Source organism: Rattus rattus, chromosome 1, assembly GCF_011064425.1.
Source record: "Rattus rattus isolate New Zealand chromosome 1, Rrattus_CSIRO_v1, whole genome shotgun sequence".
NCBI classification, from domain to species: Eukaryota; Metazoa; Chordata; class Mammalia; order Rodentia; family Muridae; genus Rattus; species Rattus rattus.
Window position 1 is genome coordinate 250,264,538 of NC_046154.1, and position 18,296 is coordinate 250,282,833.

Sequence of the window (18,296 nt, forward strand, 5' to 3'; positions counted from 1 at the left end):
GCAATTAAAACAAAACAGAAAGCAAACATGACACACGGTGCTGATGACAGCGGGTATCTACAGGGAAGGCTACACAGCAGCGAGGGGTGATAGCCACGTACCACATACGGAGATGAAGGCTAAGGGTCTAACCCCAGGTGAGAGGGAAGAGATATAACCAGGACAAGAGGCAAGGAGCAGACCGGAAGGCCTCGTCAGAATAGCTTCCTTATTTTATTTTTGCCATGGGCTGAAGTTGCCAAAATCAGAACATGGAAATCAGAGCCATCTGTTGACAGGGTAAGTTAGAGAGCTGGACAGAAACGCAGAAGAATGTTTTGAAATCTGCATCAAATCACAGAGACAGAAATAAAAGCCTGTTTTAGTTTAGTGGGGAGGAATAGTGTCACTTGGCCATCATTTATGTAATAGTAAGAGTGCTGTCGTCACCCACAGGAACAGTATTAAGGTGTGTTAGTTTAGTCGTGGTCACTGCACAAAGTCAGGATGGGCAGGAAGAGCTGTTAAACTCACTGCCAGTACAGGTTCGAATCATTTCAAGATCCTTCAATCTTGATCAATCGCTGAGGAGCTGATGAGATGGTTCGGTGGGTAAATGCTTGGCATGTAAGCTTGAGGCCATGAGTTCGGATCCCACACCCACATGAAAGCCAGCTGTCACAACATATGTCTGTAAGCACAGCGCTGGAGGTAAGAGAGCTGTATTGAAGGGGCTCGACGGCCAGCCAGACGAACCAGAATGGCAAGTTCCAAGTCAAGTGAGAGAACTACCTCAAAAGACTAAGGTAGAAAAGTTAAAGGAATACGCCCAAGGTAGAACTCAGGAATCCTGGTGTACATGCACAGGCAAGTACATCTGAGCATGCGAGTGTGCCCCACCTCTGCCACACCACACGGAGAATGAGTGAAGTGGACTAAGCTGTGAGAGAAGTGGTGGGCCAAGCTGCTCTCTACAACCTCTCACAGATACTTGAAACCAAGATGGATGACGTAACTCAAGCCATGGAAATTATAACAGGGTGAAAATAGCCCATGAACTTCACCCAACAGTCTTACTGAGTGTGTGTTTAGTGTTGTGTGTATGTGTAGTGGCCCATATTGGGCTCTTGACCTTCTGTGTAGAGGACTGGGGTTGATATCTAGTGTCTTTCCTCAATCTCTCACCACTCTTACTTTTATATTTTAATATGAATTTTAATACTTAGAACAACATATGGTGGTGCGCACCCTGGCATGTGTGTGGAGCTCAGAGGACAACTTGTGCAGGACCACTCGCCTCTCCCACCATGGATTCCAGGAGCACACCCCAGCTGGGCTGGACACTAGCTAGGCTGGCCAATGAGCTTGAAGGGTCTGCCTGTCTCTGCCTCCTTTCCCTAAAGCTATGATTATAAAAATACATGTGTTACACCATTTTTCCTGTTAAATAATATAATTTTGAGATTATAATATACTTACATTTCTCCCTTCCTTTTTCTCCCTCCAAATGTTGCCATGTAACACCTCCCCTCCCTTGGTCTCCTTCAAATTCATGGCCTCTTTTCTTTAATTGTTGATACACACACACACACACACACACACACACACACACACACACACACACACACACTTCTAAATATATGCATACAACCTGATCGGTCTGTATGTTAGTTACTTGGATGCATGTTTTCAGGATGGCCACTTGGTGTTGAGTAAGTAATTAGGGCCTCATCCCTGAGGAAGACGATGTCTCCTGCTCTCAGCACTCTTTGCTTGCCTTTAGTTCTTTGTCTAGGTTGAGGCTTCACCAGCTTTCTCCGTTCCATATTAGCACGCCTGTTGGTATTGTCCATGTTCAGGTCTTGTGTAGGCAGCCATGTTGGAGAGACTTCATGGATGTAGGATATCTTCTGATATTTCTAGCAAACATCCTGTTTCTCTGGCCCATACAGTCTTCCTGACCCTTCTTCTGTTATGACCCCTCCTCAGGTGCAGGAGTTGAGTTGCAGGTGTATGCGTAGGACTGGGCTTCACAACTCTGCATTTTGATTGGCTGTGGTTCTGCAATGGTTTCCTTCTTGGTAAAGAGACATTTCCTTGATGAAGCGTGAGAACTACACTAATCTGTAAATATGAAGATAAATATTTCTAATTTAGCTAGGGACTCTGCTCTTTTATTAAAATGATGGTTATAGGGTCTCCTCCAAGATCCATGACTTCAGTTCCCTTGAGTAGTCGGCTAGGTTTCCAGAGCCAGGCACAACTTCCTTCTTGTTGAGCAGCCTTAAGCCCAATCAGAAAGCTGTTGGTTACTGCCCCAGTATGCAGGTCACTACCTCACCCTTAGCACCACTGTGTCCAGCTGGTTGTTGATGTGGTCGTCGGCATCACAGCTGGGTACACTGTTGGTTGTCACCCTCCTTGGGAAGCTGAACGTCACCTTCTGGCACCATGAAAACTAGTCCTGAAGGAGGAGGCTTTCGGGTCAGATCCAGCTCAGGTGCTGGGGCTTGTGTGTCTGAAGTGCATGGTGTCCTCAGGGACAGGGCCTACCTTCTACCTCCTGGGGGCAACCAAGGACAGCAGAGTAGCCTATGTTTGTGTTTTAGGTTCTTTTGAACAATCCTGGCTAACAACTCAAAAGAGGGCTTCTCATGCTTCCTTGGGGGGTTATGTTAGACAGTCTATGTTGTGCTAGGCTTTTTATAGGCTCTGGGGATCTGAACCCAGGTCCTGATACTTGAATAGCCTGCACTCCACTGACTGAGCCACACCTATAATCTGACAGCACAGCACTTTCACCCTGTGAAGCATACACTCACATGCTCTGAAGGAAAGACTCCTTAAACTTCTCCGAACACATCACTGAGAAAGCTGAAAGACAAGCCACAGCCTAGAAGCGATCTGCAGCACAAATTACAGACACAAATTATATGTGCATATATATGTAATGCTACGAAATCAATTCAGATGAACAACAAACAATACACAAGACAAATGGGTTAATTATATAAAGAGGCAAGCCACAGAGGAGGAAATAAAAACATCCAATCAATATGTGGAAATATTCCAATTACACCAGCTATGTAATGCAACTTTCACACAAGTGATAAGAATATAAGGCGCGAAAATATCAAGTGCTAGTGACGGTGAGCAGGGATGGCGCTCTCGTGTACTGCAAGCTCAGACTGGCCCTGATGTTTGAGAAGCTAACCGAGAGCAAAGATGAACATGAAGATGGGCACACGGTACAGCGAGGGAAGCCATCTCTAACAGTCCGCCCTGCAGGACACACACACGGCTCGGCACCAAAGCCGGAACTCTGAGTAAAAAATATCAAACGCCAACATGCCAACCAGCAGGGAAATAAGCAATATACTCAGATATTATAGGAGATTAGGAAAAATCTCTGCCTAGTGACAAACACTCAAGGGTGACCAAGTGAGTGAGTGAGTGTGTGTGTGTGTGTGTGTGTGTGTGTGTATGTGTGCACATGTGTGTGTATACTGAACTCTGGTCTTCAGACAGATCAGTAAGGCTTTAAAACTCTGAGCAAACTTTCCAATCCTCCCCTCTCCATATAGCGGTATTCTTAAACTTTACGTAGTTTCAGGAAAATATAGAATAATGTTCTTAAACAAGATAAAATTAGCTCTATATAATTCAAAATATATATTGTACAAATACATAGAGAAAGGTCTAGAATATACCCACCAAATTACTAACTGTTCATACTGTGGAGAGAACAGTGTTGCATAAGAGACAGTCAGAATGTGGAATGCCTTTATTTCCAGTGCTCCGATGTTTTTAACGAGTGTGTTCACTCACTAACTCATGTAGTTATAAAGCAGGCATCATTTATAAAGAGTAAAATACAAATTTTAAAATACTGTAACAGAAGTATGGGGAAGTCATGTGAGACCATACTGAAATGAGACCTTACTTAGCGCACAGAAAGATTTTCTAACAGCTGTGACATTTTCATTGGACCTTGCTATTTGGATAGGATTTTGTCAAATGTTTATAATTTGATAGAAAGCTGAAAGCTGACTGACATTTTCCAAACACACATACTGGTGCATACCAACGCGCATCTCACCCCAGGGTCTTTTCTTTCAATGCTACGGTATGGCCCTCCATGGAGAGGTGGGGGTCTATTCTACTCCCCTGTCTCCTGAGCTTGGGCAGGACTTTGTGACTGCCTGGATGAACAGAACATACTGGAAGCACAATGACATGGCTTCTGAGATTGATTATACAGCTTCTGCTGGGTCTCTGCTGTCTGCTTGGACAGAATATGCTCACCCTGGGAACCCAGGCGCCATGCTGTGAGGAAGCTCTCACTAGCCCATATGGAAAGACCACTTAAATGGGCTCATGTGGAGAGGAACTGAGGCCCCCCAGTGTATAGCCAGCAGCAACAGTCAGACACATGAGCGAGCGAGCCTTCAGAAGATTCCCACCCTGGCCTTTGAGCTCCTCAGCTGAGGCTCAGAGACCTATCCATCATGGGAGTGGCGAGCCATCCCACTGTGCCTTGTCCTAATTCCTGACCCAGAGGATCCACGAACATAATAAATGGTATTTACACCACAAAATTTAGACCAGCATGTTACCCTGGAATAAAGACAAGTCTAAAGAGAAGGGACTACACACGGGATGTCGCAGAGCCTGTGAGTTCTGGCTGCTTGGGGTAAGGGGACCCGAACAATTGGCTGGGATCAAACTATGGAAATTTCATATGACAATATGAAAAACTTAGACTTATCTCCCTGGCAGCAGAGAGCTGTTGACAGTTGTGGAGCTGGGAAGTGAAATGCTAGGATCTGCATTTTAGCAAGCCAGGGAAAGGCTGCAGAAAAGAAAGCCTTAAAAATAGGAAAAGGGTCTGGAGAGACGGCTCAGTGGATAAAGTGCTTGCTGCAAATAGAAGCCGAGGAGGCATGGAGCCATCTGCAATGCTAACACTCGGGTGGCAGAGACCACAGCCCAGGGCAAGTGGGAATTGGTGAGCTCTGGGTTCAGTGAGAGACCCCGCCTCAGTAAAGAAAGTGGACACCCACTGAGAAAGACACCTGACATCAGCTTCAAGCCTCTTCCACATATGGGAGGTACATATACTTAAACATACATGCCCACACATGAACACACACACATACACACACACACACACACACACACACACACACCACACCACACACACACACACACATACTCAAGACACCGCCCTGCTGCAATGGTGAGCACAACACACACACACACACACACACACACACACACACAAACACACACACCACACATACCATACACACACACCATACACACATGTATACCACACACACATACCACACACACACATATTAAAAATAGCAGGAAGAGCCCCTCTGCCTGACATGGGTTCTGGCTAAGAACACCAGTGGAGGCATTTCCTCCTGTAGCATGTTCTGCAGCTTCTCTTCAGGGTGGTCTCTGATTCTCAGCTGTACTCTACTCTACTTGTGTTAAAGTGTTGGAGGGAAAGTATATATGCACACAAAAGCCCACGTTGGCTGCTTACTTTGTAGTGCAGAACCAAAAGCAACCAAAGTGTCTGTCCTACAGTGGGTGTGACCCTAAACTGAGATATCTTATTCTGCACTCAGAAGAAAGGAATGATCCAGCCATGAGAAGAACTTTCAAGACAGGTCACAACCTCAAAGAAGCCTATCTCCTCCTCCCTCCCCCCTCCCTCCCCTCCCTCCTCTCCCTCCCCTCCCTCCGTCCCTCCTCCCTCCCTCCCTCCCTCCTCCCTCCCTCCCTCCCTCTCTCCCTCCCTCCCCCCTCCCTCCCTCCCTCTCCCCTCCCTCCGTCCCTCCCTCCCTCCTCCCTCTCTCCCCTCTTCTCTCCCTCCCTCCCTCCCTCTCCCTCCCTCCCTCTCCCTCCCCCCCTCTCCCTCCCTCCCTCCCTCTCTCTCCCTCCCTCCCTCCGTCCCTCCCTCCCTCCTCCCTCCCTCCCTCCCCTCCCTCTCTCCCCTCCCTCCCCCTCTCCTCCCCTCTCCCCTCCCTCCTCCTTCCTTCCTCTCTCCCTCCCTCCCTCCCTTCCTCCTTTTTTCCTTCCCTTTTCTTTCTTTTTTCAAGAAAAGGTTTCTCCATGTAGCTCTGGCTGCCCCGAAACTTGCTTTTTAAACCAGGCTGGCCTTGAACTCACAGAGATCTATCTATCTCTAACTCCCAGGTGCTGGAATTCAAGGGGTGCACCACCACGCCCAGCTGGAAGCCAATCAAAAGGGGCTCCTCATACATGATTCCAATGCTACGACAGTCTAAGAAAGGGAAAGCAACACAGCAGTAAAGAGGTCAGTGGCTGCCAGCACTGGGGGAGGCAGGGGTGAGTAGTAGAGCACAGAGGGACCCTGGGACAATGAGGCCACACTGTATGGTAATAGTGTATGTTTGTCACATGTTCATACCCACATCATGAATGAAATGGGACAACACTACAGTCTTAGAGTGACCACGGTGTCAATGCTAGTGTGAATAGTGACAAGCCATGTGTGTTTTGCACAGGAGCACAGAGACTTTGCACTTTCCACTGAGTTCTGCTGTGAATCTAAAGCTGCTCCCAAAAAGAAAGTCTATATTTGAAATGTTAGGAGGAAAAAAATGTTAGGCGATGTTAGACTACAAGAAGAGTTTTCCCCATGGCCCTTCCTTCAAGCTTTCAGATTTGAGCTGTTTGCTTTAAAGGCCCTGTAAGAACAGGCAGATGTGGCCCTAAGGAAGGCAGATGTGGTGGTTCTCCACCCCAAGCTCAGCACCTAGGAGGTGGAGGGAGGTGGTTCTCTGTGAGTCGTCCCAGGATAGCATGGAATGGCAAGCTGTGAGCTCTAGGCAAGGCAAGGCTACACATAGTGAAACACTGTCTCAAAAACAGACAGACAGACAGAGTTAAATGCCAAGAAAGCTGTCCCTGGGTTATAGCCATTTACAACAATTCTCTAAGCTAATGCCATCTCATACAACCTCAAGTTTTTGTTGTGTTTATTAAAATCATTCTTTTAGTTCTCACAAGAGTCTATAGGAACTATATATAAATAGTTCTTGTTCTTGTACAGCAAGTCTACACTAACACTGTGGTTTTTCAATTTTGGGTGTTGCAGATCTGTATAAGGAGAGACTCTGAGGTGTAAGGTCCAAGAAGAGGGAACGAGAGAAACTGAACTGTGAGGAACTACCTCTGTAAGGAAGGAGAGGACAGCCAGGAGCTAGAAAGCAAAAGACAGATGAGGCACTGCTTAGAGGTACTCAGGATGTCCCACTCCTATCTTGGTGACAGATTGGTCACCCCTGTGGCTGACCAACCTAGAGGAGGAGCCTACTGCAAGCAGGATGCAGCTGGGTATACAGTGTGCACTTAGCACGAGTGCCTTGAGGCCTGGGCCCTGTCTTCAGCCCCAAAGTGTACTAAAGTTGAGACTTTATGCAGATCAGTGACGGGGGGGCGGGGGGAGAGGTTCAACCAAAGCCAGACCCCAGGGGATCCTGACAACAGGAGAGCCCAGGTGGGGCTCAACATTGTCATTTACTGGAGGTGACTTTGGTGTAATTTTGTGTAATTTATCCCGTGCCCTTTCCCCCCAAGGTTTTTGAGACAGGGTCTTATACTGTAGTCCAGGCTGGCTTAGGTGAGGCTGGCTTGGAGTTTGTAGCCACTCTGTCTCTCCAGGATTGCAAAGGTGAGGCACCCCACCCAGCTTTCTGCTGTGCCCTTTTCTAGAGCTAATGATTCAGGAGATGGCTGAGTAGGCTGTGGGGTTGATTGGTGCTGTTCATTATGCACCAATGTTCACAGTTCCCCTTAATGCCTGCTTTGGAAGGATCTCATTCATTAAACTTCATCAGGAACAAGTTCGCTAAAAAACACGCTAAAATTGGGCTGGAGAGGGGGCTGCTCTTCAGAGGACCTGGGCTCAATACTCAGCACCCATATGGTGGCTCACAGCTGTCTATAACACCAGACATCAGGATCTAACACCCTCTTCTGCCCCCCATAGCACAAGGCACACGTGGTACACAGACATACATGCAGACAAAACACTTATAACAATAAAAAAATAAATCATTTTTAAGAACAGAAAATTAGTTCTGCTCGTTAAGGCTTTCAAAAAAAGTGTAAGGCTTGTAATTAAGTTTTAAACAAAGTTAAAAAAGAAGAGAAAGAAATAAGAATCCCAGAAGCAGGTGAGAGTCAAAGGCCATGCATGGGCTGTGTCTATCATGCTAGTCCTGCCCCTGATGACCAATGATAAACAAAGCCAACTGTTGATATAGTTCACAATCAAATCTTATATTTTTGTAGCCTTCCCTTCTAGAGCATCGTGAAGAAAATGTCATCTGTAACCAAGTTACCTGTGTCCCAGAGGTTGCAGACTTCCGCTTCCCCTTCTGACAGCCAGGAAGTAGGGGAGGTAAGAGGAGGAGGTAACCTTGGCAAAGGTGGCTTCTGCTGCTCATATGAGTACAACAATGTCAGGTCCTGACAGAAACAAGAGAGGATACATTCTCTGAGAAACAAGGCTGCACCAGAGATATGGGTCGGTCATGATGCCCTTGAAAAGACTGGAGCTGGGTTCCAGCATGTACACCAATGGCTTACAACTTCCTGTCTGTCACTCCAGATCCAGGGGCCCCGGTGCACTCATGTGCACACACCTAGACACATTATCAAAAGAAAACTCAACGTGTGCTAGCTAGTTTTATGTTAACGTGACACAAGTTACAGTCACTGAAGAGGAGGGAGCCTTAATTAAAAAGATGCTCTCATAAGTTCTGGCTGTAGGCAACCGTGTAGGGCATTTGTAGGGCAGTGGGGTGGCTGGAGGGTTCCAGACAGGATTTCTCTGTGTAGCACTGGCTATCCTGGAACTCATGCTGTAGACCAGCCTGGTGGGGAACTCGGGGATTCACCTGCTTCTGCCCCCTAAGTGCCAGGATTAAAAGCGTGCACCACTAACGCCTGGGCATTTTCTTACTTAGTGATTGATGATGAAGGGCCCAGCCCATTGTGGGTGGTGTGGTCCTGGGCTCTATAAGAAAAAAAGCTGAGCAAACCAGTAAGCAGCACCACTTGATGGCCTCTTCATCATCTCTTGCCTCCAGGTTCCTGCCCTGCTTGAGTTCCTGCCCTCGCTGCTTTTGATAATGAAGTATTATACAGAATTGTGAGTGACATAAACCCTTTCCTCCCCAAATGACCAAGTTGCTTTTGGTCATGGTGTTTCATCACAGCAATAGTAATCCTGACTAGGATATCATGCTTGGGATCTGACATGAATTCAGTCAGAAAACAAAGCAAACCTATCCCTGGGTCCTGTGGATCTGTTCGGCCTGTCAATAATGTTGACCTTTAAAGCGTGTTATGTAAATGAATGGCACAGTGTGTGACCCTTTAGAATTGGCTCTTTTCATCCAGCACAGTTCCTGGAGATCTACCCAGGTCATCGTGTACACGGAAAGTTCCTCCTGTCGCTGGGGAGGTGTACCCCAGATACTGGAATTTAACTCTTTCAAGTGTGTCTGGTATCTTGTTAGATTTGGATATCTTGTTAGAAATAAAATTTCTGAGTACAAATTTTTGTATAAGTGGATTTCCGTATCTATGAGATGACCAGGGGTGCCATTTTTGAGGTATAGGGGTGGATGTCATATATTCAGGTTTTGGTGTTTTTGAGACAGCATCTCACTATGCAGCCCTGGCTGGCCTAGAACTCACAGAGATCCACCTGCCTCCCGAGTACTGGGATTAACCAAACATGTTCACCAGAGACACACATTCAGTTGCTCTTTTTCTTTTTCTTTTTTTTTTCCGGAGCTGAGGACTGAACCCAGGGCCTTGTGCTTGCTAGGCAAGCGCTCTACCACTGAGCTAAATCCCCAACCCCCTGTTTTTCTTTTTTTAATATTTATTTATTGTGTACCACTGTTTTGCCTGCATGTGTTTCTATGCACCATGTATATCCCTGGTGCCCATAACGGCCAGAAGAGGTTATGGGATCCCTTGGAACTGGAGTTATAGGTGGTTATGAGCTGCCATGTGGCTGTTGAGAACCAAGCCTGGGTAACTCTGCAAGAGCAGGAAGTACTCTAAACAAGCCCTCTTTCTAGCCCATGTGTTCAATAAGACACAGTCAAGCTGTTTTCTAGGGTGACTTCACCTTCTGAAAATCCTACCAGCAAAACAGGGGTAGTCTGACTCCTCCACATCCTCACTGGCCCAGGGACTGTCACTGTTTCCCTTTCAGCCATTCTGATATTGCCGGTGTGTACCTCAGGGCTGACAACATCTCCCCCAGCACTTCTTCACTGTCCACATTTGCTGGAGTGACTATTCATACTGTTTGCCCACCGCATGTATCGGATGCATTGCTCTATCAAGTGAATTATCGTATGCTTTTTTCCCTTTAGCATGTCGATAAGGAGTGGCATGATCTTAGACTGACATGCCTCCAACTCAAGCCTGTAACAATCTCTTCTGCCGTGTGTCTATCTGCGTGTCCTTTCTTCCATGCGAAGGATATCAAAGATGATGCAAACACAGAGTATCCATGGTTACCTGTTGGATTCTGCACACATTAAACTCATCATCATCATCTCAGAGGAAAAATACCATCGCAGAAGAAAAGCCCCAAATGAGCAAAAGTGCATTAATTCCATTCTATATTTTAGGAATTGTGTCTTATAAAGACACAAAGCTTCCCCAGCTCTCAATGACAAAAGTCTACACACATATATCCAAGTCTGGCTTATTCCATCACATAAATGTTCCTGGCTGTTTTATTCATGATTGACAAAACCTGGAGTAAGCTTTGGTAGGAGAATGGTGAATGGTGCTCCCTCCAGACAGTGGAATGCCATTTAACCATAAAGAGAAATGTACACTTTTACATACTGAACTCATATTTCCACTGAGTTTCGTGTGTGTGTTTGTGTGTGCATATGTGTGTGTGTGTACACACGAGTGCATGTGTGCAAGAGCATGTGCCCACACACAAGCATCTGAAGACGGGAGGATCGGGAAGGATCTCTTCTTTCACTCCATGCCTTATTCTCTTGAGACAAGGGCTCTCTGAACCTTGCTCACTGTGCTTGCTAATAATACTGTTCTCTCCCCTCTGCTTTCCCTCCCTGTCTGCTCTCCCTGCTCTTCACTCCAGCACCGCCCACTCCTTACGTGGGTACTCAGGATCTGAACTCGGGTCCTCATGCCTGCACAGCAAGTGCTCTCACCGACTGAGACATCCCTCTAGCCTCACAAATAAAATTCTTAGCAGAACAGAGCTTTCAAAAGTAGAACGGGGCTCACTAGAGTATTATTATCAAAACTAAGGAAACCTTTTATGCTTATGATTGACACTGGTCCATTTTCTTTCCTCAGACTGTCCAGAGTTTTTAATCATTAAGTTTGGTAATAAGGTTATCCGTAGCTTTCAGTACCTCAAAAACAAACAAATAAAAATTCCTTTTTCCTGCCCACTAGGAAAATAAAGAAAACAAGGTTGCGATTTTTTTTTTGTTGCAGCTGTTTCCATAGCAACTGATAGGGATGTTGTGAAGTGGCTCACACAAAATTAAGGCTGACCAAAACCCTCGATGTCTTTGTGAGTTGCTAAATCAGTGGTGATGGAAGATAAATGTCTGTGTTCTGCTGCTTCCATCTAGGATTTTGCAAAATGAAGAATATACAAATTTTGCCCTTTGGTTTATTTCTGCTCAATATGTCCTATCTGCACAATTTTGACCTCATCAGAGTTGCTGGAGAAGAGGAAATTATGCTTATTCTGATCCTGTTGGCGCGTCGTGCTTGTCTCGGCTGTCACTGCCTCTCCTCAGAAGTCCACTTTAATGTCTTTATTCATGCTTTTATTATTATTTTATAGATTACAAAATACTCATTGCAAAACAGCAATACAAGTGGTAAAGAGCAGGAGTCCTGCTCACTTCTCCACGGGCGTGGAGCTCCTCACCGGGGCAACTCGTACTCCCTGCTTTATGAATTTGGGGGGAAATTCTCTCTGTAAACACAGTTTTTAAAAATGAAATGGAACCATATATATATATGATTAAGCAACCTACCCTGGCCATCTTTCTACGTAATAATGTAATCATTCATTGTGTGCTGTCCCAGCAATGAGTGTTCACTGAGGTACACATTACAAACGTGCTTCTCTCAGGACAGAGCTGAGCTGTGTTCCTGACATGTAAGCTAACTTGGTCATTTCCTTTGGTAGTCATTTGAGGATTTTTCTTGTTTCCATCTATTACAACTGTTGCACTAAAATGCTTCATGGAGCCACCTCTCCGAGCCGTGTGTTCACAGTGGCATCTCTGAGCACTCACACAGGCTGGTCTTGAGTTTGAATGGTGTCAAACTGTACTCTTAGATAGCGTGCCTGCTTGTACCCAGCAGCAAGCCGGAAGGGCCCCTCCTCTCCCTGCAAACACAGGGTGGTAGCAATTAACATTGTTTTCATCAGCGTGAAAGGCGCAAAACTTGTGTTTTACCTAATTACATGTGAGACTGGGTAATATTTTGTGGGGTCCTTCACCCTCTCGTGTGGTGCTATAGATTGGATCCAGGGCCTCAGGTACATAAAGCACTCTCTACTGCTCAGCTGCAGACCCAGCCCTCTGCTTATCAACCTCTTAAATCCATTTATTATATTCATTTGCTCATTTCATCATGGACGGGAGAGGGGCCCATGAGGCCCCACCCCTCCTGCTTTCGTGTCTTCTGCTGTGCGAGCACCGAGTTTAGTCAGATTGACTTGCCCAAGCACAGGCTCTGCCAGGACTAATCTTGTGCAGGACTTGCTGAGGAGAAGGGCTTCATGGGAGGAGGCAGAGGAGGAGGGGGAGGAGCAAGGGCATGAGGATGAAAATGGTTAAATATCATTACTTAAATGCATGGCACTGTCAATGCTGCAGAGAACAAGGCCAGTTAAGATGCTGTACTGTTCTGTCAACTTCCTGTAAAGTCACAGCAAAAGCCTTTTAAGGCTGTGGGCATAGCTTGGTGGTAGGGTGTTGCCCAGCATGCACTGGGTTCCGCGCCTAGTGCCACCAAGTCGGTAAACGAACAGCACGAACTATAATCTTAGGGAGAACTCATCACAGTTTTACCTCACTGACACTTAAGACTCTGAGTCGCACAAAGCACAAGTGCCAAGAGCAGCAGGGCAGCTTTGCGGGCTGCAAAGGCGGCTTCCACACAGGTGCCTGGTTACCTGCACAGCAGCAAAGGGAACCGGAGCGCCTACCTCTGTAGATTTCCACGCCTTCATCCCCAGGGAAGGGAAGTACAGGGGCAGAGAGGAGCCAGCCGGCGACACATCCTGGCACTGCTCCAGCCTCAGCCTCGCCTTGGAGGTGTTTTCTGTCAACAGAAAGTAAAGCTCTGGTTTTTCTTTGGCGATAAATAAGTAAATGTAGCATTTTGTATTTGTGTATAACTTTAACGATTTCTGAGGAGTCATTCTGCCTACTAAGTACACATCACACACCGAGGGCCGCCTCTGCGTGTGTGCTCTTCACAACATTAGCAAGCCCAGAGGGTTCAAAAAGTACAGTTTCATGGCCCTGTCCCATCTCAGCAGTTCTGCTATAGCTTTATCAGTGTATTTTTAAAGTATTTTTAAAATAATGTAAAATGCAGTGGTAACTACAACGTAACACATAGTAATGTAAAACTAACAGAACTTCAAAAGGTGAACACTATTCAAAGGGAATTTTAGGACTATAAGAATGATGGCTATAATTAGATTAATTAGGGAGTTTTATTGATGTAAAGTGAGTTTCATATATTCTATATGGGAAGAATAGATCAGAAGTGTATAGATTATTTATGAGGCGAATATACCTTTAATATAAAACAAAAACTTTAAACATAAAAGAAAACATACGGGGTTGGGGATTTAGCTCAGTGGTAGAGCGCTTGCCTTGCAAGCACAAGGCCCTGGGTTCGGTCCCCAGCTCCAAAAAAAAAAAAAAATACACCAATGAAAATAAGCTGGTGCACCTGCTATGTTTTCTGTATTTGGCATTTTTTTTTTTTTGTTTTAATATCCCTTGCCTTGCTGGATTGGTTACTGTGGATTAGTACCAGTTCTGGGTGACCTCTGGGCCAGGATGCAGCTCAGCCACCTAGCATTTTCCCAGCATTCATGGGCCCTAAAAAGAAAGAACTGTCTAAAAGTATTAGTGCTAACTCCATCGTGCCATGCTGTTATGGACAACAAAAGGTGTGGGACGGCTGCCTTCGTATCGTGTCCACACACCTGTGGCGGGAGCATAACTAGCCCACAGGGCCTAAGATTACAGTGACTTTGAAAGAACTCCATCCCCAGATCTGCAGCATCTACAGAGCTTCTTCTGAAAGCTTATCCAAAAGAGGAATGGCCAGCTCTTTCCTCTTTGCCATTCATAATTATCCCCACCGCCCAAAACAAAGACATACCATGTATCCATTTTGAGAATGGATCTTCTTCCCCAAATGTAAGGCACCAATAATAGAAAAAGTGAAACAAGCAAGCCACCTCAAAGTGACCTCCATTGGTCAAGTCAGGGAAGACCCAGCATTCTGTTCCATCCATAGTCTTTTCAGGACAAAGTAGTGGCAATAAGGAGTACTTAACACCAGTCCGTACCGGGACACCTGATATTCGGATATACGGTATCACTACACAGAGAGGCAGGGCCAGTTACCAATGTCATTTCACATCGGGTGCTTTTCATCCCCATCTGTGCTCCAAGAGCGCATGACTCCTAAGGAATAGCCCCCCAGAGTAGGGTAATGAAAGCTGGGGTGTGGGGGAGAGGTGTCGTTACGTTATGAGTGCAGCAGTTCACAAGCCTCCGAGCCTGAGCCAGCCTTGGCAGAGGCTTTAGGTGTCCTGTGGCAGCATGGTGGTGCATGCCTGAAATCCTAGCACTGACGAGGTAAAGGCAGGAGGGTTCTGAGTTCAGAGCCAGTGTCTACATACAGATTTGGAGGCAGACTGGGATCCACGAGATGCCTGCCCCCCTGAAAAAAATGGCAGGCAAGATGGCTTGGCAGGCTAAGTTGTTCTTTGACCTCATTCATGCGCTACGACAAGCAGGGGCGCAAATACACAGGTGCTTACACACCCCAAGTAAGTGCATGAAATATGATAATTGCAGAGGATGCAGAGATGTGAAGGTAATGGAAATATTTATATTCATTAGAATACATATGTAGGGCATTTTATGGAGAAAAAAAACCACTTGAAATCCAATTCAATTTACTGTTTTGACAATGAAGGCTGCATTTGCCAACTAGATTATATGGTAGATATTTTCCCAGAACTGCGAAAACCAAGTCTGCAGTTACCAAGAATTGGAAACACTTAAAGCGCATACTGTAAAATCGGTTTCTGGAAAGTACATTACCCTGACAGCCATAGGGCAGTTAGGGTTTGAATTTGCCCTGCAGTTTCTGATTATGTCAGGTTAGAATACAAGTTTAATTAATAGTTGGTACATTTTAATAAAGGGTGTTTTCTATTATTCCCAGAAGCTGACAAAGTAAATTACTCCTAATGACTGTTTAAAAAAATCTTTCCCCAAACAATGTGTTCTCCACTCTTTGCTTTCAAAAACATGAAAGGCTTCATCACGTTATAGCTGACAAGAGATAGGAAATATTTCTCTAATAAGTCACTAGATAATTGTTGGCACATTGCTTGGAAGGAATTCATCGGACTGATTGACAGTGCTACAGTAAAGCACCTTCTAGGTCTGGCTATGATGAATGTGAACAGGGTTTTAAGGCATTTATGTGTATGAAAACCATGAAATGAAATGGATGCTGCAAGGTGCTGACGGCAAGCGACGAATGGTATGAATGGGATTCATATGAGAGTGAATGGCTCTGCTTAGAGCATAAAAGCACGTGATTCCAATTAGGTGGGGTTCTTTATGTGTGATAAGTACTTCTAAGACCGTACGATGAACCCGATGGCTTTGATAGGATGTGTACTCGAAGTCAGTCTAGCCTGGCACAGTGGCTGCTTGTTTGTAAGCCCAGAAATGGGGACAGGGGCAGAGGAATGCAGTTTGAAGTCAGCCTGGGCTCTACAGTGAGATTCTTCCTCAGAAACACATTTTTTTTTGCATGTATTTGATATTTTGAGAGACTTTCAAGCATTCAAACACTAAGACTCAGTGAGAGATGTAGAATCAAATCCGACCTCATCAAGAGAAAGGAATGACACAGTTTTCACAGTTAGGGACCCCATGTTTTCCTCAGACGAAGCGCTGCACGTCTCAATCCTAATGGAACGTACAGTCCTTAAGATGTGAGAGGAGATGGGAGTGGTCAGTGGTCAGAGCGTGGACTGCTACTGCAAAAGACCTGGATTTGGTGGTCAGCACCCACATCGGGTGGCACACATCTGAAATCAGCCCGTAGCTCCAGCGCCAGGGGCATCTGACGCCCTCTTCTAAGTTCTCCCGGCTGTCACTCATCATACAAACCCACACAGACACAAACCCACACAGACACATACACACACGCAAACAGAGCTAAAATCAGTGAGAATATACATGTGATATAATTTTCTTCTTCTCTCCTGTTTTCCCAGTACTGGGAATTGAACCAGATATTATATGCATGCTAGGCAAGGGCTCTTTGAATTTCATCTTGGGAGTCCTACTATGTGCTTCAGGCTGACCTTGAACTCGTGATCCCCTTGACTCCCAAGCAGCTGGGATTATAGGCATGTGCCAGCACACCAGATTTGCTTTCCTTTTTCTCTTTTGTGTCTATGTTTATAACATACCAGACTTTATGTTTATTCTCTTTTATAAAATCCACATTCTAATCCAAAACTTTGTGAAGAAGTTTATAAGTCTGGAATTATACATGAAAATGCCTTAGAAGCAATAGGGCGGCATGAGACAGGCTCTACCTTCAACAAGCCCACAGCCTGACAGGAAGTTAAGCTCCACACGCAGACAGGCTTATGGGAAAGAACGACTATAATGCCAGGGGCTTTGATGGGTGGTGTGCATCCCAGTAAACAGGAGAACAGAAATCATTTCTGGCAGAAGGCACAAGGACAGTAGGTGCCAGATCCTGAAGAAGTAATGAGACCTTTCATATGTTTGTAGTTTCTCATTTTGTTGTGAACTTACATGAAGATGAGTAATTAAAATAGACTTATTTTTGACTTGGAGATTTTCTAATTAATCTTGGCAAACAGTGGGGACTCGGGACTTCTGTCATCTATCTGCTTTCCTTAGGTTTAATCAGAAACTGCCACAACTGCTCCTTCAGTATTCAGCAGCAAAATTATATCCGAAATGCAACACGCCAGGGTTTGACAGACAGCACAGGGGTAGATTAATCCCTTCTGAGGAACCTATGAGAGGAGTGACACGCAGCATGGATGCATTCTGGCCCAGAATCACAGTTCATTTCTGTTGCTGTAACCGAGGCGGGGGAGTGCAGGGGGTCGGTATTTGGCTTACAAGACAGAAACTGCAGCCGTTAGCCACATGCCAGCCATAGTGGAGAGCAGAGAAATGAAGTCTCATGCTGCTGGCTTGCTGCCTGTGCATAGTGAGCTTTCTCCACTCTTACACAGCTCAGAACCGGATCCAGGCCATGGCACCACCCACATGAAGGGTGGGTCTGCCCACGCTAATTAATAATCAAGACAGTCCTTCACAGACATGCCCATGGGCCAACCTGACCTAGAAATTTCCTCACTGAGACTCTTCCGAGGTGGTTCTAGGCTGTATCAAGTTAACAGTTAAAACGAGGTGACACAATGGTTAAAATACTATGAAGCTACTGTGGGCAAGAAGAACATCAGTCGGGCTGCAGAAACCCTACGAGCATTCATGATCTTCCTCCCTTGACATCAGATAGCACAATACCGGAAGTGAGGTGCACATCATCAGATTTCATTACTAAACAGCATGTGCTCGAGATGTCCACAAGTCAAGGAGGAGGTGAGTGCACGCATGTAGTTCCTTGACAGAAATGAAGTCCCTCTGGCATCACCACAATTCAGCAATTAAGACTGTGAGACCACGAGCCATGGAGGAGGAGGATGTGACTGAGAAGCCTCTGAGGAAAGTGTGAGGAGAGGACAGGAAGTGATGCCAGGGAGTCACTGAAGACGAGTTGCTCCTCGGTATTGCGGCTGCGGAACTCCCTAGAGACTATCTGGAGAGATGGAGATCCCACTGAGCCTGCAGAGCCCAGATAATACCTCGAAGCAGAACTGATGGGCCCCATGATAGCTCTCAGATGAG

The 18,296-nt window shown here is 45.8% G+C and overlaps 1 protein-coding gene across 1 annotated transcript in view; it reads right to left on the bottom strand.

The window, feature by feature from the left end:
• Positions 1–18,296, bottom strand: part of Enthd1 (ENTH domain containing 1) — a 115,849-nt gene that overhangs the window by 50,843 nt on the left and 46,710 nt on the right. Inside the window, exons 4-5 of the mRNA XM_032890885.1 lie at positions 13,274–13,389; positions 8,367–8,493 (exon numbers count right to left, since the gene is read on the bottom strand). Of these exons, the coding sequence (XP_032746776.1) occupies positions 8,367–8,493; positions 13,274–13,389 (243 nt within the window). The remainder of the gene's footprint in view (positions 1–8,366; positions 8,494–13,273; positions 13,390–18,296) is intronic.